This window comes from Oryza glaberrima, chromosome 7, assembly GCF_000147395.1.
Source record: "Oryza glaberrima chromosome 7, OglaRS2, whole genome shotgun sequence".
NCBI lineage: Eukaryota > Viridiplantae > Streptophyta > Magnoliopsida > Poales > Poaceae > Oryza > Oryza glaberrima.
The window spans coordinates 2,845,045-2,861,818 of record NC_068332.1 but is presented as its reverse complement, the minus strand read 5'-3'; the positions used below and the strand labels follow the sequence as shown (position 1 = coordinate 2,861,818).

The 16,774-nt window shown below is 35.7% G+C and overlaps 2 protein-coding genes across 2 annotated transcripts; both read left to right on the top strand.

Moving 5' to 3' along the window:
* Positions 1–666: 666 nt before the first annotated feature.
* Positions 667–4,203, top strand: LOC127780728 (uncharacterized). Its single transcript, XM_052307684.1, has 4 exons — positions 667–757; positions 863–1,065; positions 1,391–1,551; positions 3,725–4,203. The coding sequence occupies exons 2-4, from the start codon at positions 889–891 to the stop codon at positions 4,035–4,037; spliced, it is 651 nt and encodes a 216-aa protein (XP_052163644.1). The 5' UTR covers positions 667–757; positions 863–888; the 3' UTR covers positions 4,038–4,203.
* A 1,804-nt stretch (positions 4,204–6,007) lies between these two features.
* Positions 6,008–9,759, top strand: LOC127778291 (uncharacterized). The gene is made up of 3 exons (XM_052304871.1): positions 6,008–6,358; positions 8,705–8,832; positions 9,427–9,759. The coding sequence occupies exons 1-3, from the start codon at positions 6,122–6,124 to the stop codon at positions 9,689–9,691; spliced, it is 630 nt and encodes a 209-aa protein (XP_052160831.1). The 5' UTR covers positions 6,008–6,121; the 3' UTR covers positions 9,692–9,759.
* The last annotated feature ends 7,015 nt before the right edge of the window (positions 9,760–16,774 follow it).

The window sequence follows — 16,774 nt, the reverse complement described above, 5'->3', positions numbered from 1 at the left end:
GGTGATTAGCCCTCTCCTTTGACAAGCCATTCATTCATACCTGTAAATGCATGGTACCTCAAATTTTCTGCTCAATCATATATCGTGCTGTTCATGACTGTGATGTCATGTGCAAAATTGCGTGGCACTAGGTTGTTTGAAAGTGGAATTGTACTAGTTGATAAATGCAACTTAATTTTCTGTTTCAACGTAATACACCCTGCCCCTGTTTGGATTCAGGAATTCGAGAATTAGAATTATGTTGAGGGTTTAGGAGAACTAATCCCCACTACTTTACATCGTATTGGCCATTAATATCTTGAACGGAAGAGACAGAAATAAGCACATCCTTTTTACTGAATTCGGCGACAAAGATGATTCCTGTGGTGCCATAGCAAATCTGATCCTCCAACGACATGCATGCATAATAATTTTATTGAGAGTACATATAGCATGGTGGTGTCCCTAGACGCAATGTTCAAGTTGATCATGTGCAATGTTCCTGCGTATTCAAAGGCTCACAAATTAATAAGATATAGTTTCTTTTAAAAAAAAAACAGATGAAAAGAAAGATAAAACCATGATCCCCAAATTCCAAAACTTTACCTCCAAGTTATATCCAGCTTAATTATCTCTCGGCCCATAATTAATTAACTAGCCTATCGATAATTATCTGGCCGATACTATAAATAAATTAAACCAGCGACCCTAGAGACATCTAGGGTTTTCCCATTCTTTGACGAGACCTCCATCGATCGCTTCAGATCAATCAATCAAAGTAAGTAATCAAGCTTCGTCTCCATTACCGATCAACTCCTCCGCGCGCGCTCGCCTTAATTAATTATTATTGAGATCGATTGATCTCGTTGCTGTTTCTGTGTAGTTTCTGTGTAGTTGTATAGGGTGATCATGGCGCTGCGCTGCATGCTGATGAGGGCGAGGACGACGGCCCTCCGGCCACCGCCGTCGTCTCCGGCGAGCCTCCTCGCCGGCGCCCTCCGCTCCCCGGCGGCCGTGCTGATGACGCCCCACACATCGCCGGCGGCGGCGAGTTCTCGCCGCCATCTCTCCATCCTCTTCCGGCAGGTACGTCGTCCATAGTTCGCCATTGATCGCTTGGCCTCGTAAATCGTAACTAATTATACTTTTCTCCTTCCATCGACGTGTGTTAATTTCAAAAGAATTGCTTTAATATTTGAGAAATTAACTTAAAATATTTTGGTACCTAGTATTCGAGTACCAAATTTTACACTATAATTGTAATGCATTTTGGTATTTTTTAAAGATGATAAATTATACCCTAATTTTAACTACATATATTGGTATATACTCCCAAATCAAATTAATCATAAGCCTGAATTACACTCCCTTTGATCATATAGACATGGGCATGATATGTTTTAAATGATAGATTGGAGAAGGCTACAATCCGGTCACGAAGAGGGGATTATATGTGAGGGATGTTCTTCAACGGTTTGGACTAACACAGAAAAGGAACTGTAGCTCTTCTACCTATTCTGCACAGTATTCAAAGATCAGGCATGATCCGCATTTGGAACATGGATTGAGGAGGTAAATATTTACTGCCTCTGGCAACAAAGTTCTTTTTTCCAGTTTTGAATGGTTAAAACAAATAGTAGCATTGCAGAGTCCATTCAATTTAATCTTGATATTACATTGGAGGATGTTGCGCCGCGGTTATTAAGAAGTCCATATATGGTTGCCATGGTGTCATGAAGACATTGTGGCAGTCAGCGACCTCCAGGGTGTCCTGCCACCTTAGTCTCAAGCCTATGACATTCGCCTTAGGGATATGGCATCTCTGTGGCATTGTTGTGGTGCCATGAGGTGTGTGCTACATATCAAAGTGCAGGAAATATTTCAGCCAAAGACATGAACTTGTCAAGTCTAGGCACATTGGGTCCTTAATAGAGCGAGAGAAATAGAGGAAAAAGGAATAGAGGTCTCCACTAGAAACCCTAGAGGCAACGTCACCAACCCAAATCGTCTTTATTGCCACCAAGACATCCAACTCTTCTACTATAGCTAAAAAAGGACCTTTAATTATCTAAATTGTTGTTTTATATTCTACAATCCTTGTGAAGTAAGGATATGAGTAAGGTATCACTAAGCCTTATGCCTTAAAGCTATGTTAGTAATGAAGGTGATTGTGGGTAGCCTTACCTCGTCATATACTGCCTTAATAAACCATTGTACTTATACGTCATGCCAAGGAATTCATCATATTCAATATATAGCTAGCTCATGAGAATTGTGATCTGCCCACCTCCTATACTATAACTCTAGGGAAATATGATTTGTTTTTTTTTCAATCTATATCAATTAATCATTTTAATTAGGAAATCCATAATTCCAAATTTGATGGATACATTATGACATGAAAATTAACGAAAATGCATATGCCAATATATTGTATATATGGTCATGGAATTTAAATAGACGTGGGGTTTTTAAGGCATTAGGACCCTATACTAATTAGGGTTACATGCCACAAGTTAAAACTATTGGGGTTTTCTACAACTTTAGCAATAAAACCTTTCATGGTTCCTTGAAATTTACTCTATAAAATATTATACTTGAATAAATACCACTTATTCTTCTAATTAAATACTACTCCCTCTGTTCTAAATTATAAGGCGTATATTTTTTTACACGGTCTTTAATAACATACTTTGACCGGTATTTTATTTCATTTTATGATCCTAACAAATATAAAATTAGCATCACATGAAAGTACTTCAAAATATAAATCTAGTGATATAACATGCATAATAATTAGTATATATACATATATATATTATGATTAGTAGTCAAAAGCTACCGGGTTTGATTTTGCTTAAAAAGGGGCACCATATAATTTGAGATGGAGGTAGAGGAAGTACCTCCGTTTCTTTATGTATGATGCCGTTGACTTTTCACATAAAGTAAGTTAAAGATTATAGTTTCATTCATGATAAAATAAATTTCAACAAAATAAATTATATTTAAATATTTTTAATAAGAAAAATGGTCAAATGTCACGTCAAAAGTCAACGGCATTATATATTAGGGAGTATATTATACTCCCTCCGTCCCCTAATATAAGGGATTTTTATATTTTGCTTGTACTGTTTGACTATTCGTATTATTCAAAATTTTTGAAATATTATTATTTTTTGACTTACTTTATTATCCAAAGTACTTTAAGCACAACTTTTCGTTTTTTATATTTGCACAAAAATTTAAGCAAAATGTTAAAATCCCTTATATTATGAGGCGGAGGGAGTAGTTGGAAACTAACACAATTAGAACACACTCACATGTAATTAGATGTATTATAGTTGGAAATTAACACAATTGGACGCGTATGTGAGCAACATGTCTTTTATTTCCTCGGAAGAATCGACAGTAAAATTCTCAGTATTAAGTTTTAGTAGCATTACATACTTTTGCTAGCTATATACTCTCTCCGTATTTTAATGTATAACACCGTTGACTGTTAAACCAACGTTTGACCACTCGTCTTATTCAAAATTTTTATGCAAATATAAAAATACTTATGTCATGCTTAAAGAACATTTGATGATAAATCAAGTCACAATAAAATAAATTATAATCACATAATTTTTTTGAATAAGACGAAAGGTCAAACGTTTGTTAAAAAGTCAACAGCATGATACATTAAAATACGGAGGGAGTAGTATCTACCTAACACTCTTAATTTTCATGCTATTCTGTTTCCAAGGCAGGGGGAAATATGGGAGAACATAAAAACAGCTTCAATAATATTGGGTTCGTGCTCAGTTATCGCTGCCGCCTACTTCGTCGTCGGATCGTTCATGATGCAAGAATTAGATGCCAAGATGAAGCACCGTATCGATCATGCCAAGACCCACATTGATGCCAAAATGGACGAGCAAGGTTTTAGGGAAGCTATTGGGATGCTTTTTCTTTTGTTTATTTTGATGCTGTTCCTTTTTGCACTGGTCGATGCTGATGATTGTAAGGGCAAAAGCATCAGGAAAAGGAAGAAGAAGCCAAGCCTCCTCCACAATTAAGTTGCTTTTTGCATTGTGTAATTAACCATGAAGCACATGCATGGGGTCAAATTTTAGCTACATATACATGAACTGTGCATCTTATACATATATTAGCGTTTAATTATTTTTTAGGAATGTAATGGATCAAATTATATATACATGGATCAATTCTACATAGTGTTGGTGGTTAACTTAGTTAATTATGATCTTGTAATGGCTTGATCAAAAGAGACCAGTTTTATACTACTTGCTTGTTTGTCGCTTTGTCTTGACAAGGATAAGCGTATCCGAGTTAAAATTTTTGCATTATTATATTTTAGCGCTTTTGTTATATATTTATTGACAAATTTCTTTTAAAATTTTGTCAAATATAAATATAGTATAACTTTAGTATAATTACATTCTAAAAATGTATGTAACCATGATGTAACTTTCATATAACTTTAAATATTAGATTTGCTTCAAGATTCGTGCAAGCGGGAAGGAAAAAAATCATAGCCCGTGCACAGGTGAGGAGATTCGGTCATAGCGTGTTACCGTGGATTTTTTAAAAGTTACATATAAATTTTACTGTTGTTACATGCAAGTTATAATGTAATTACATTTATTATGATATTATGATAATATTTCTTGGAAGAAGCAAATTAAAGTTTTGGAAGAAAATTTATGGAGAGTCCAGCATGATATGTGTCACATCTTATAGCATATTTGTCTCTTTTATTTTATGGGACTTATTTTATGGGGCGGAGGGAGTATCTTGCAAGATGATGCTGATATATGCATATACGATAGGGAACCATATTCTGGGTAAATTTCAATGGCATGCATGGTGGCATTGGCACAATTAGACTTTTTCTTTGAATTTATGCCAACGGACATCCTTCGCCTAAAAAATTAGCTTCTGTGAATTAATTTAAGCAAATATTTGCACAGATTCAGAATTTGGCCTTTTCTAGGACACTTGAATAATATAACGGGCCAGTTTGCTAAAAACATGGCCTAACAATCTCCCATCAACGCGCAGTATCTTCTACTAGTTATATCCCATTATCTAAAAAAGAAGTTAATTATTACAGTGAATTGCATATATATTGGACCACTAATATTTACCTTGGTTGCGCATTGGACTAGAGGTAAATCTATCTTTTCACATTGGACCTGCTAACTCTACAATAGTTGCACATTGAACTGATGTTCTTCTCCAACTCTCTTCTCCGTTGAGTTGTATTGTACCCATTCTGTAGAAGTCTCCGCACCCGCCATCTAGCTCAAGCTCGCTACCACAGATGAGCAAGGCTCCGGGAGACCAGGACCTCGTGTGAACTGTCGCTGACCGGTGATCAAGCCGGCCCCTACCCTACGCTGCATCGAGCTTGACCTTCACCGGCACCATCTTGCACTGGAGCTGCATTAAGAGTTGCCCTGCGCTTGAGCTCACCATCGGTGGTGAGCAGATTGCGCCACCAATCTAGCTTGACCTCCTCCAATCCCTGCGTGCACACTGGATTGAGCTCGACCTTCATCAGCTCAGGCCACTCAATCGATATTGCCCGCACCCATCCTTGTATTTACCTCAACCCTCCTGGCCTTGCAAGTGAGCAGCTAGCTACGATTAGGTTGAGTAAACGTTGGCTGAGCTCCTTCCTAGATATCTGTTAATTAATTATTGACCACCAGTGTTCGAGAGAGATAAGAGATACTGACACTGACTGACATATGGGCTACTAGTGTTAAGTGATTTTTTGGTAATAATACCTAGCCCAAAATGAAAAGTTGTGCTACCACCTAGCCCATCATGCAACAAAGGTGATAAAAACTGGTCTATTATTTAATTTACTCTTATTACTAACAACAAGATTAACTAACAGCATTTTTTTTCTAGTACCTTCTTTCTTATGCAACAAGCTAGAATTAATGCATCCAACTGCTGTCAATAAAGTTTGGGTTAATTATTTCGTCGTCAACCGGAGCCCAATCTGATCGCGTCGCGCATACCCGTCGTCTGCCTTGTTGCTGCCATCTCCTGATCGCGTTCGCCGCTCGATCGAACGATCGGTTCTGCGATCTCATCGATCCCTGGTTGATTAGCCGATCGATCGATCATGTCGTCGCTGCTGCGATGCACGTTGATGAGGAAGACGACGGCGGCGACGATCCGAGCCGCCGTCCGGTCACCGCCGCCGCCGTTGTCGTCAGGACAGACGATTACGCCCCATCCATCGCCGGCAGGACTCCTCGCCGCCGCCCTCCGCCGCTCGCCAGCGGCAGCACCGATGACGCCGCCGCGCATGTCGCCGGCCGCGTGCTCTCTCCGCCGTCTTGCCACCCACCCCGGTCAGGTACACATATATAGTTCGTCATAAATTGTACAGTAATTAACTAATTAATTAATTATTTCTCCTCGTTCTCCATATGCATGGCTCCATGCAATTAATCACGTACACGCACACATGCAATTTATCAGAAACTGTAATGCATATATATATGTACTAGAACGGCCCCATAAAGTACATATAGAAGTGATACATATACATATACATATACATATATATATATACATATACATATACATATATATATATATATATACATATACATATATATATATGTATATGTATATTTATTTATTTATTTTATTTTCAAAACTAGCAAAAATGCCCGTGCGTTGCAACGGGTGAAAAAATTGTAATGATAATATACTTTTTTTCATGAATAATCATGCTAATGACAATGTTTGTATTTTAATGAGCAGCTTGTTTTTTTATAAACGGTCTTTTTTTCTTGCGAGATTTTCTCAAACCATTCAGAAATGCCGCATTTCTTTCTAAAAGTTTCTTTCTAGAATGTTTTTTTTTGCTTTTTTATTTACAACGAAAACCATATTTTTCTCCCTTTTTTGCTTTTCTTTTTTCGTATGTTTTTTTTGCCTTTTTTACAATTATTTTCTCGCGCGTTTTTTTGCTTGTTTTTTTTTTGCAAATGTTCTTTTTTTTTTGCTTTTTATCAATACAGGAGAATATATGATGAAATAAAAGCCGTGTAGTAGGTGGCAAAAAATCGATGGATCCTATTCTACTCAGAGCGATTTTTTCAATAGACGGTGTATTTTTCTTGCACAATTTTTTAAAACCATTTTTTAAAATGGCGCGTTTTTTCTGACAGTTTTTTCCTCTTATGTTTTTTTTAAAAAAATTACCGATGATGGAAATATTTTTCTTGCGCGTTTTTTTATTTTTTTTATGGAAGATGGAAAGCCTTTTTAGCATGTTTTTTTGCACTTTTTTTGACTTTTTTCTCATGTGTTTTTTTAATTGTTTTTATTTTCTCGTGCATTTTCTCTTTTTAAATAGTTAGGTTATATTAGAGATAGAGAAGAGATATATATTGATTAGAAATCAGACTTTGTTTTGTCCTTTTCATTTTTTTCTCATGTGCATTATTTATTTTATATGAACCAACTTTTTATTTTTTAGAACTATTTTTTTCGCCACTTTCTTAGGGAATCGGACGAACTTTTTAAGATGTTTTTTTCCCTTTTTTTGCATTTATAGGAATCAGACTTTTTCCCCTTTTTAAAGGAATCGAATCTAATATTTTTGTCACCACTTTTTTTTTGCCTTTTATAGGAATCAAATTTTTTTCCGTTCGGATCTATGGTTTTTTTTTCGCCACTTAGGGGAATTGTTGTTTTTCTTCTTTTTTTTGCAGCTTTTCTTTTTCTTTTTATGCACCTTTCTGCTTTTGTTCTCTCTTTTATTATTACTTTTAACAAAAATGACGTCAAGTAACTTATTGCAAGATTATAGGGACTCAAATGTAAATATAAAAATTACAGGAACTCAAATGCAAAAGTACAAACCCAAAATTTAAAATCATATAAAAATGGAATGCTCTCGACTTATAGGTTCCGTTTTTTAAACAGATCTTCAATCCGGCACATTATTTTGTTTCACCAAAATGTGTGAGATATCATGGTATAGAATGAAAGAGTGGTGGCGGGTATATCGAACTCAAAAGGAGTGGCGTCTTTTATTTTTCGTTTTTAAGGGGGAATCGGATCTATATCGAACTTTTTTTTTTCCGTTTTTGAGAGGGAATCAGATAGGAGTCGGACTTTTTTTTATTATTTTTTTCGCTTTTTTTTTCTTTCGTCCGGTTTTTTTATTGGACAATTATTTTTGGGAATCAGACAAATTCATTTTTTCCCGATTTTTCTTTTACCGCGTCATATTTGGTTTTTCTTTTCTTTTTTCGCACGTTTTCTTTCGCCCGGTTTTTTTGGATAGGACAATTTTAGTTTTTTTCGCCGGTCTTTTTTCGCCCCTTCTTCTGGATAGGACAGATTTGCAGATTTAGTTTTTCTTTTTTTCGCACGTTTTCTTTTGCCCGGTTTTTTATCGGACAATTTTGGTTTTTTTTTGCCAGTTTTTTTTGCCTCTTTTTTCTAGACGTTTTCTTTCGCTCGGTTTTTTAGATCGGATAAATTTGGTTTTTTTTCGCCTTACTTTTTTTCGCCCGGTTTTTTTATCGGATAAATTTGGTTTTTTTGGCCCGATTTTTTTGACAGACAATGGAAGCACCTCTTATTTTTTAAGTAGTAGAGATAGAGATATGTTAATTTTGATTAATCCAGATCGAATTAATTAACATATTTAAATATATGTAATGCATGCCACGTACTGCAGATTATTGGACGGTTTGGATTATCATCAGCACAGAAAAATGCCTACTGCAGCTCTACTTCTCCACAACAACGAAGGCATGCGAATACACTACTGCGTCGATTTAGGGACAAAATTATCCAAGCCTGGAGGTAACAAGTTTTTTTTTTCACTATTCAAATTAAGATGAAAATTGAGGGTGACACTTAATTTGCACGTTTACTTCAAGCAAATGTTTATATATATGTAACTACCCCATCTACACATTATATATAGTTACTTATAATATGTGTTTACGTCACTTATAAACATTGTTGCATTTACTTTTAAAGAATTATATATATATATATATATAAAAGATGAATACAATGGAAAAAGACAATACTAGTAACTATTCAAATGGAGTTGAAAAAAACAATGCAAGCATCATCTACACCTGATCATCGACATGAAAGGAACGGCCGTGAAACAGGAAACTAACATGACTATAGAATTAACATACTTTAGAGCAACTTGCATGTTTTGTGTTCTGAGGAAGAATTAAGTAGTCACTCGAATTGTTAATTAATTTTTCTAGTAATAAATAGAAATTAATCCGGTATGTAGACAACTAAAGTTTAAGAAAAAAAATTAAATTCCAGTCCTCACAACTGAGAAAAATTACAGATAATTTATTTAGAGTGTATATGCACTTGTACTAGTAATTAATTTGCGTCTGTCTTTTTTTTTTTTTTTTTGAATTGAAGGCATGAAGAAACACGTGAGATGATACTGAATGTCTCTGCAATGCTGGGTTTGGTTGCTGTCGTCGCCGTCGTCGGATGCATTATGAAGCCCCACTTTGAGGCCCAGCTAGAGAAGCTTGCCCAAGCTTTTGTTTTGTTGTTTCTACTGGCTCTACTTCAAGCAATGGTAGAAATGCAAAAAGAACGACGGCGAAAGAGCCTAGAAGATGATCATGCTGATGATTCTGAAGAGAGCAAGAAGAAGCTGAAGCCAACAAAAACTTAGAAACTTTTAGTAGAACAAGTTTTACATTGTGCAACCATGCATGCACAGAGGATCAAAATAATTATGTATACAGGCCGGGGAGTAGTGGATTATTCCAGCAATCTACATTTTTGTTTCGAGAAACACAGTATAAATATAGGCGCTTACAACATGTGTAAGTTTATATCTATAAACATACACATATATATACACCGTACCCGTTACAAGATATACAACTTTTTACCAACAGTGATTAAGTAATAAACCCACGGTTTCAAAAACATTGTAGGTGATTGTCAAGTTGATGATAATGTAGTTGGTTATTTTATAGTCTCCTATAGTCTTTTTCTGATCTCCAATAATATAGGTTGTTCCGTTACTTGTTGAAAACGGAATACCGAAGTGCAACGGATTAGTTTACAGATAAATTTTGATTAGCTCGTATTATATCATACACTTTCCGTAATCACTTGGTAATTTAACAACGTTTATGGGAATTGGGCCATTGTGATGACGGGATAGGAAGCCAGCTTTTTTTTCTAACTCCACCTTCACTGTTCATTAATAAAGGACCCCCACCCCGTGACGTGGTGCGACCCTTGCACCCCCAACACCCACCCCCACATACACACTTCCTGGTGTTTCCTCGGGCACTAGCGGCCAAAGAGGAAGCACAAAGAGGAAATAAGTGGGGTCTATCTTCCCAGCGTCACCACTGCATTCACCTTACCGCCGCCTAGGTGGGCAAGAAACAAGCTAGGTGACAATGCAATGACCTCGACCACTCCAGATCTTGGTCCATAAGTGCCCTCCTTGTCATCTTCGCCTTCTTGCTGTCCAGCCCCCCACTACCGCATGCCACAATCGAGTTTGTTCTCAATCTACGCCTATCATGCCCATCGTCACCAGATCAATTGGAGGGGAGAGAGAGAGAGAAAGAGAGAGGAGGGGAACGACGACGGCGAGATAGGGATGGACAATAGCAGCAACTGAAGAAGGAAGCGGTGGAAGCGAGATAGGGAGGGGCAATGTCAAGATGGGAGTCATTCGTTCCTCTTTGATTTGATTTGCCCGAGGAAGGAATGCACGAGAGAGGGGGAGGATGGGAAAAGGAGAGGGGTAGGTGGCTGAAACGTGGTTCTGTTAGGAGGGAAGGGTGTATGTTAGGTCTTTTTTTCACAGGGTCCAAGCTGATAAGGTCTTAATTGATTTGGTAATAAAAAAAGTAAATTATTATGTTGGCAATACATGAACTTGTTATGTGGTGGAACCTGCTCACTAGAGTTCAAGTCCTAGACTTGAGAAGGATGCTCATATATACGGCTAATTATTCTTTTTAAGGTAGTGATGAGTTTATCCTAATCTCAAAATATGTTGGCTCGGTCTTTCGAAGGTTTTCATAAGGGTAAGGTGTGCGCGCGTACGTCATAAGGTGATTGTGCATATGTTGGAGCGTATGCATTTGTAATTTGTTTCTAAAAAACACACAACATTAGTTTCCTTTATTGCCAAGTATACACAACATTAATTTTTTTTATTGACATCCCATCAAAAGTGTTTATAGAGATAGAATGTGTGCGGATGTATTTATAGGATGATTATATATGCAAGTGTATTGAGCTCGTGTTTTTTTTAAAAAAAAATTCCCACAACATTTAATTTCCTTTGTTGCCATCCCATCGGAGTGTACGTTGATTTTACGTGCCCATCGATCGACAGAAACACGTACTCCCTCCGTATTTTAATGTATTACGTCGTTGATTTTTTGGCCAACATTTGACCATTCGTTTTATTCAAAATTTTTTGTGCAAATATGAGAATATTTATGTTATGCTTAAAGAATATTTAATGATGAATCAAGTCACAATAAAATAAATAATAGTTATATAAATTTTTTGAATAAGACAAATGGTTAAACGTTAGATAAAAAATTAACGACGTCATACATTAAAATATGGAGGAAGTACTACACACCAGCCTTGTTGATCTCTCCTCTCTCTCTCTCTCGTCGCTTTGCGTTGCGCCATCGACGACGATTACATCTGTTGCATCACCCAAATTAAGGTGAACCTTGGTACTTACTGCTGGTTCGTCATGTGCCCCTGTCTACTGCATGATTGATTCCATAATTTGTTTTACTGCTCAATTCTGCGTGTGACGATTCTAGGAGATGTTCGGTTAGATCTGTGATTGAGTCTATGATTTATTAATTCTTGTGATTTTGGTTGTAGCTAGGATGCCGAGTGGTGAATAAATTTTTCAAATAAGATATATGAATGGTACGTCAAACGTTGAACACGGATATCCACGGGTGCACTTATTTTAGTACGGAGGTAGTAGTACCTATGTGGGGTTAGTAATCGAGTGTTCTATTAGTGTTCGGTCCTAGCATACTTTGGACTGACCGGTCTTTGCAGAAATTTGATTTTTTTTTTCAAAAAAGAAAAACTTAGCTCAAAATTCAACCGTCAACAAATATCAATATCACCCTATCGTTTTACCAAACTTTATGATGAGTAGAAAAACATAAAATAAATAACATGGGTGTCTAACTATGTTAATTAATATTGTTCTAGTTAGGTGATGACTATATATATTCCAAATCTCAAATCTATTGTATTGTATCACGGCAATACGTATTGTGCAGTGACGTTAATAATTAATTGTGCATGCAGTGACGTACCCTATTTACCCTACGTATACGTCGCCGACACGACACAATAATAATCGATCTTGTCATTATTTGCGTTATTTCCGAGACAAATAAGCTTCTCGTCGACCTGTTAATTAATTAGATCTCGATCTTGATTTGGAGTGGATCGATCATATCATGGCGCTACTACGCTGCATGCTCACGAGGACGAGGTTTATTATCCCCAAATCGTCAGCCACCCTCCGGCCAGCGCCGCCGCCGCCGGCCGGGCTCCTCGCCGCCCTCGGCTGCTCTCCGGCGGCGGCCGGTCCTCTCCGCGGTCTCGCCACCCTCTCGGGTCATCAGCTGGTACGTACGTACGTAGAACGTAGTTCGATCATCACCGGCCTAAAATTACTACCGCTTAAAAAAACGTGAATATTAAAGAATAACCTAATATCAAATAATTTAAAATGGGTGAGGCTTCAAACTCAGGTTATCTAGCCCACCACCTTGTGGAGCTAGCTGAAAGATCCCTAGGTCTCAATTCTACCGCTTGATCTGCAGTTTACATGCAATTATATTCATGCAAGCTAGCTTGATTGATTATTACTCCACGCGTTATAAGTGTCTACGTTTGTACTGTGTTTCTGAAAACATAACAATGTAAGACGCAACTATTATTCTTCATGTTTGGTAATACAAGACGTGCATTTATACATCAAAATAATTATCATATCTTCTTCTAAATTTGTTTTTTTAATCCTTCACCCTCAAGATAATTTTATTGGATATATACATCGTATTTAGTAATTATTTCTTGGTTTTTACGTTAGAGGTAGTTACACCTTATATTTAGGATTGAGTGAGTACATACTTCCTTCATTTCATATTATAAGACTATCTAGTATTGTCCATATTCATATATATATATATATATATATATATATATATATATATATATATATATATATATATATATATATGTTAATGAATCTAGACATATATGTGTCCCTAGATTCATTAATATCTATAGAAATGTGGGCAATGCTAGAAAGTCTTATAACCTGAAAATGGAGGCAGTACAAGCCATCGATCGACGATTTTATCATATCTTTTGGTATATGGTATATGAATATAGTATATCTCATTTTATAATGGGTTATTTAGATTCATGCCACTATTAATTTTACAGATTTAAAGTATGCCACTACTATTTATCTATTTAAAATCATACCGCTACAATTTAACACATATTTAAAATATCACTACTTACCCTTTTCATAAACCGAAATTTATTTATTTATTACCAAATTTCTCCTATATTCTTCCCCTGATCCCCTTCTCTCTCCACTCCCCTTCCTCCCATGTCCCATCTCTCTCTTGATCTAGAAGAGACCTAGTTAGCTTAGATCAAGGAAAACTGAGATCCAGGAGAGAATGGGAAGGAATGAGTGGAGAGAGAAGAGGATGGATAGGGGACGAAGATATAGGTAATTTGGTCCAAAAATAAATCCCAATGCATTGAAAAGCTATGTAGTGACTTTTTAAATATATATTACATTGTAATGCTATGACTCCAAATAAATGAATAATAGTGATTTATTTAAAAACTATGAAAGTTATAATGGTGTAATAAACTCTTTTTTAATAAATGATGTAATTGAATTTTTTATTCGTTACATTATTCTCTTTCATAAAATATTTTTTTTGCAAATAGGCAGCTAGGCATGCTTAAAGTAGTTTTAAATTTTTGAAAGAACTTTGCTTAACTAAGCATTTGAATAAAAAGTGTTTGTGAAAAAGTATGAGAAAACGATAAACTGCATCATATTTAAAAAGATGGAGATAGTATCATAGTATATCCCAATCAAATTAAGGTATATGTACTTCTCCACCATCTTCAGGCAGGTTGGTACGTATGTAGTTCGTCATCGATCAACCCAGCCTCTTAAATCGTGATTTATATATTCTTTTTCTCCCTTGATATATCGATATGCAGTTAATTAATCACATAATCAGATGCAATCAACAATAATAGTAATAATTATATAGTATAAATAACACTGGACAACCAAATAGCAACTTCGTGTCAAATAATTAAGAAAGTGTAGGCGGCGTACCCCTTTCGCTATACTATCATGTGCATTTCATTGATCATATACCTTTTGATACCCATTTCTCGATAGAATTAATTAATTAATTGCTCAAATATTGTTGTTAAGTTTAGATGCTCTCTGCTGATAATTTTAGTTTAGATGCTCTCTGCTGATAATTTTAACCTTCTCTGCTGATAAATTGTTGTGACGTTTAAACCGACAGGTTGAAAAAGGATGCTGTAGCAATCCAGTCGCAAAGAGAGGAGCATTTGTGAGGGATGTTCTTCAACGGTTTGGACTAAGAAACTTCAGCTCTTCTATGTATTCTCAAAAGCATTTAAAGCTGTCACGTTCGGAAGCTATACGAAGGGACTCTCTTCGTCCTATAATAAATTTATTTTCGGTTTTTCCTATTTATCCTCAAATAAGTTTATTTTTAAGTAATCATTGTGTCAAAGTTTATAAAAGAAGAGAATAATTGTGTTGGAAGTAGATAAAGTAGAAAATAGTTGCATTGAAATTTGATAACCTTGGGATATTTTAATCTTTTTGGTTTATTGGCATGTGTCGAATCAATGAAAAATGAATTTATTTTGGAAGAAAGGTAGTAAATATTTGCTGCCTCTAGCCACGAAGTTTCCTTTTCACTTTTTAAATGTAGAAAATTAGAAATATTTTTTCCCTATAAATTATGCGAATCGCTCATCACTCACCACTTCACCAGAGAAGCCTTCGGCCTTCTACACCTTCTCTAGCTCAAGTGATCACCAAATCATTTTCATGAAGAAATCAATATTTCAAATATTAATTGTGGACACTTTATTACATGAGCATTAATTAAGTAAATATGTGCCAATATATTGTATTGTTTGGAAATTAAATATGTGCCAATAGTTGCAGTTTTATAGAGCATTAGGGCCACATAATTGGTGTTATATACACCCTACATGTTTTAATAGATGGTGATATTGATTTTTCGACATCATGTTTGTTCACTAGTTTTATTAAAATGTCTAAATATCATTTGTTTTTATTGTGATTTTTTATTATCAAAGGTAGTTTAAGTATAACAAATTTATTTTCTATTTACACTAAATAAGACAAATGGTTAGACGCAATGTCTAAAACTCAACGACATCATCAATTAAAAAATGGAAGAAGCAAACGCCAATGCCAGAATAACCAAGGTTTTCTACAACTTTTATTAATTTAACCATAAAACCTTTTGTTATTTTGTTAAATTTTCTCTATTAAATACTACATCAAATAAACCAATAATTCTTCCAAATAAGATATTACTAGAAAAACACCCATGCATTGCAACGGGTGAATGCTATTTTAATCGATAATTGTTAGATTTTTTCTCTCTAGAAAGTATATGGGATTTTTATTTTGATAGTATTGATATCTAATTTGGAATCCTTATTGGGATGATGATCATATCATGTACGCTGCTTTCTTATGGTCTAGCGAAAATTGTAAAGCAATTAGGAGTCCGACTTTCGTCCCAAGTTAGAATACGAGATTTTTAAAAGGATTTCTTATACGACTCCTTATGTATATTTCCAAAAGCGAACAAAACTAAAAAGAAACGACGTACCAAAATATCGGCAGAAACATCTTCAATTTTTATAATAGTATTAAGACACTGAGATTCTCACTAATTTGAATCAACACTACGTACATACTTGCTATCTGGCTAGCTAATTAACTCTCTTAATATCTCCATATCATTTTTGTTTTGAAAGGCAATGGGAAAAACGCAAGGCGATAATACTGACCTTGGGTTCATTTGCTACCGCCGTTTTCATCGGATGGATTATCAAGCTCGATTTGGATGCCAAGCGGAAGCATTTGGATGCCGAAATGAACAAGGAGAAGCAGCCACCCCAACTTGATGATACCAAGAAGCCAAATCTCCTCTCATTTGATCCGAAAGACGGCATCCAAGAGCTTGGGCCTCTCGAAGCTGTTTCGAGGCTTATTTTGGTGATCATCTTCTTTGCTTTCATACAAGCACTGACAGAAACACTACACAAAAGGCTAGAAGATGGCGTTGCTGATGATTCTGATCAGGACAGCAAGAAGAAGCCAGCAAGCAAAAATTAATTAGCTAGAGAGATCATATATATCAGAGCCCACATGGGATCAAATTAAACATGAATTGAATGGGCCGGGACACTATCTCATATTGGCGGTTATTTTCTTAATGAAATTAAGAGACTTTTTTTTTTTGCTAATGGTTTGTCTTAAAAAATACTTCCTCCGTTTCACAATTTAAGTCATTTTAGCATTTCCCACATTCATATTGATGTTAATGAGAATCTAGACATACTCATTAAGATCAATATGAATGTGAAAAATGATAAAATG

Bases quoted from the DNA above. Each gene is read 5' to 3' on its own strand.
- LOC127780728 (XM_052307684.1), top strand. From the start codon at position 889: ATGGCGCTGCGCTGCATGCTGATGAGGGCGAGGACGACGGCCCTCCGG. The intron at 1,066-1,390 runs GTACGTCGTCCA...TTTAAATGATAG, and splicing joins TCTCCATCCTCTTCCGGCAG to ATTGGAGAAGGCTACAATCC. The intron at 1,552-3,724 runs GTAAATATTTAC...TCTGTTTCCAAG, and splicing joins TTGGAACATGGATTGAGGAG to GCAGGGGGAAATATGGGAGA.
- LOC127778291 (XM_052304871.1), top strand. From the start codon at position 6,122: ATGTCGTCGCTGCTGCGATGCACGTTGATGAGGAAGACGACGGCGGCG. The intron at 6,359-8,704 runs GTACACATATAT...CACGTACTGCAG, and splicing joins TTGCCACCCACCCCGGTCAG to ATTATTGGACGGTTTGGATT. The intron at 8,833-9,426 runs GTAACAAGTTTT...TTTGAATTGAAG, and splicing joins AAAATTATCCAAGCCTGGAG to GCATGAAGAAACACGTGAGA.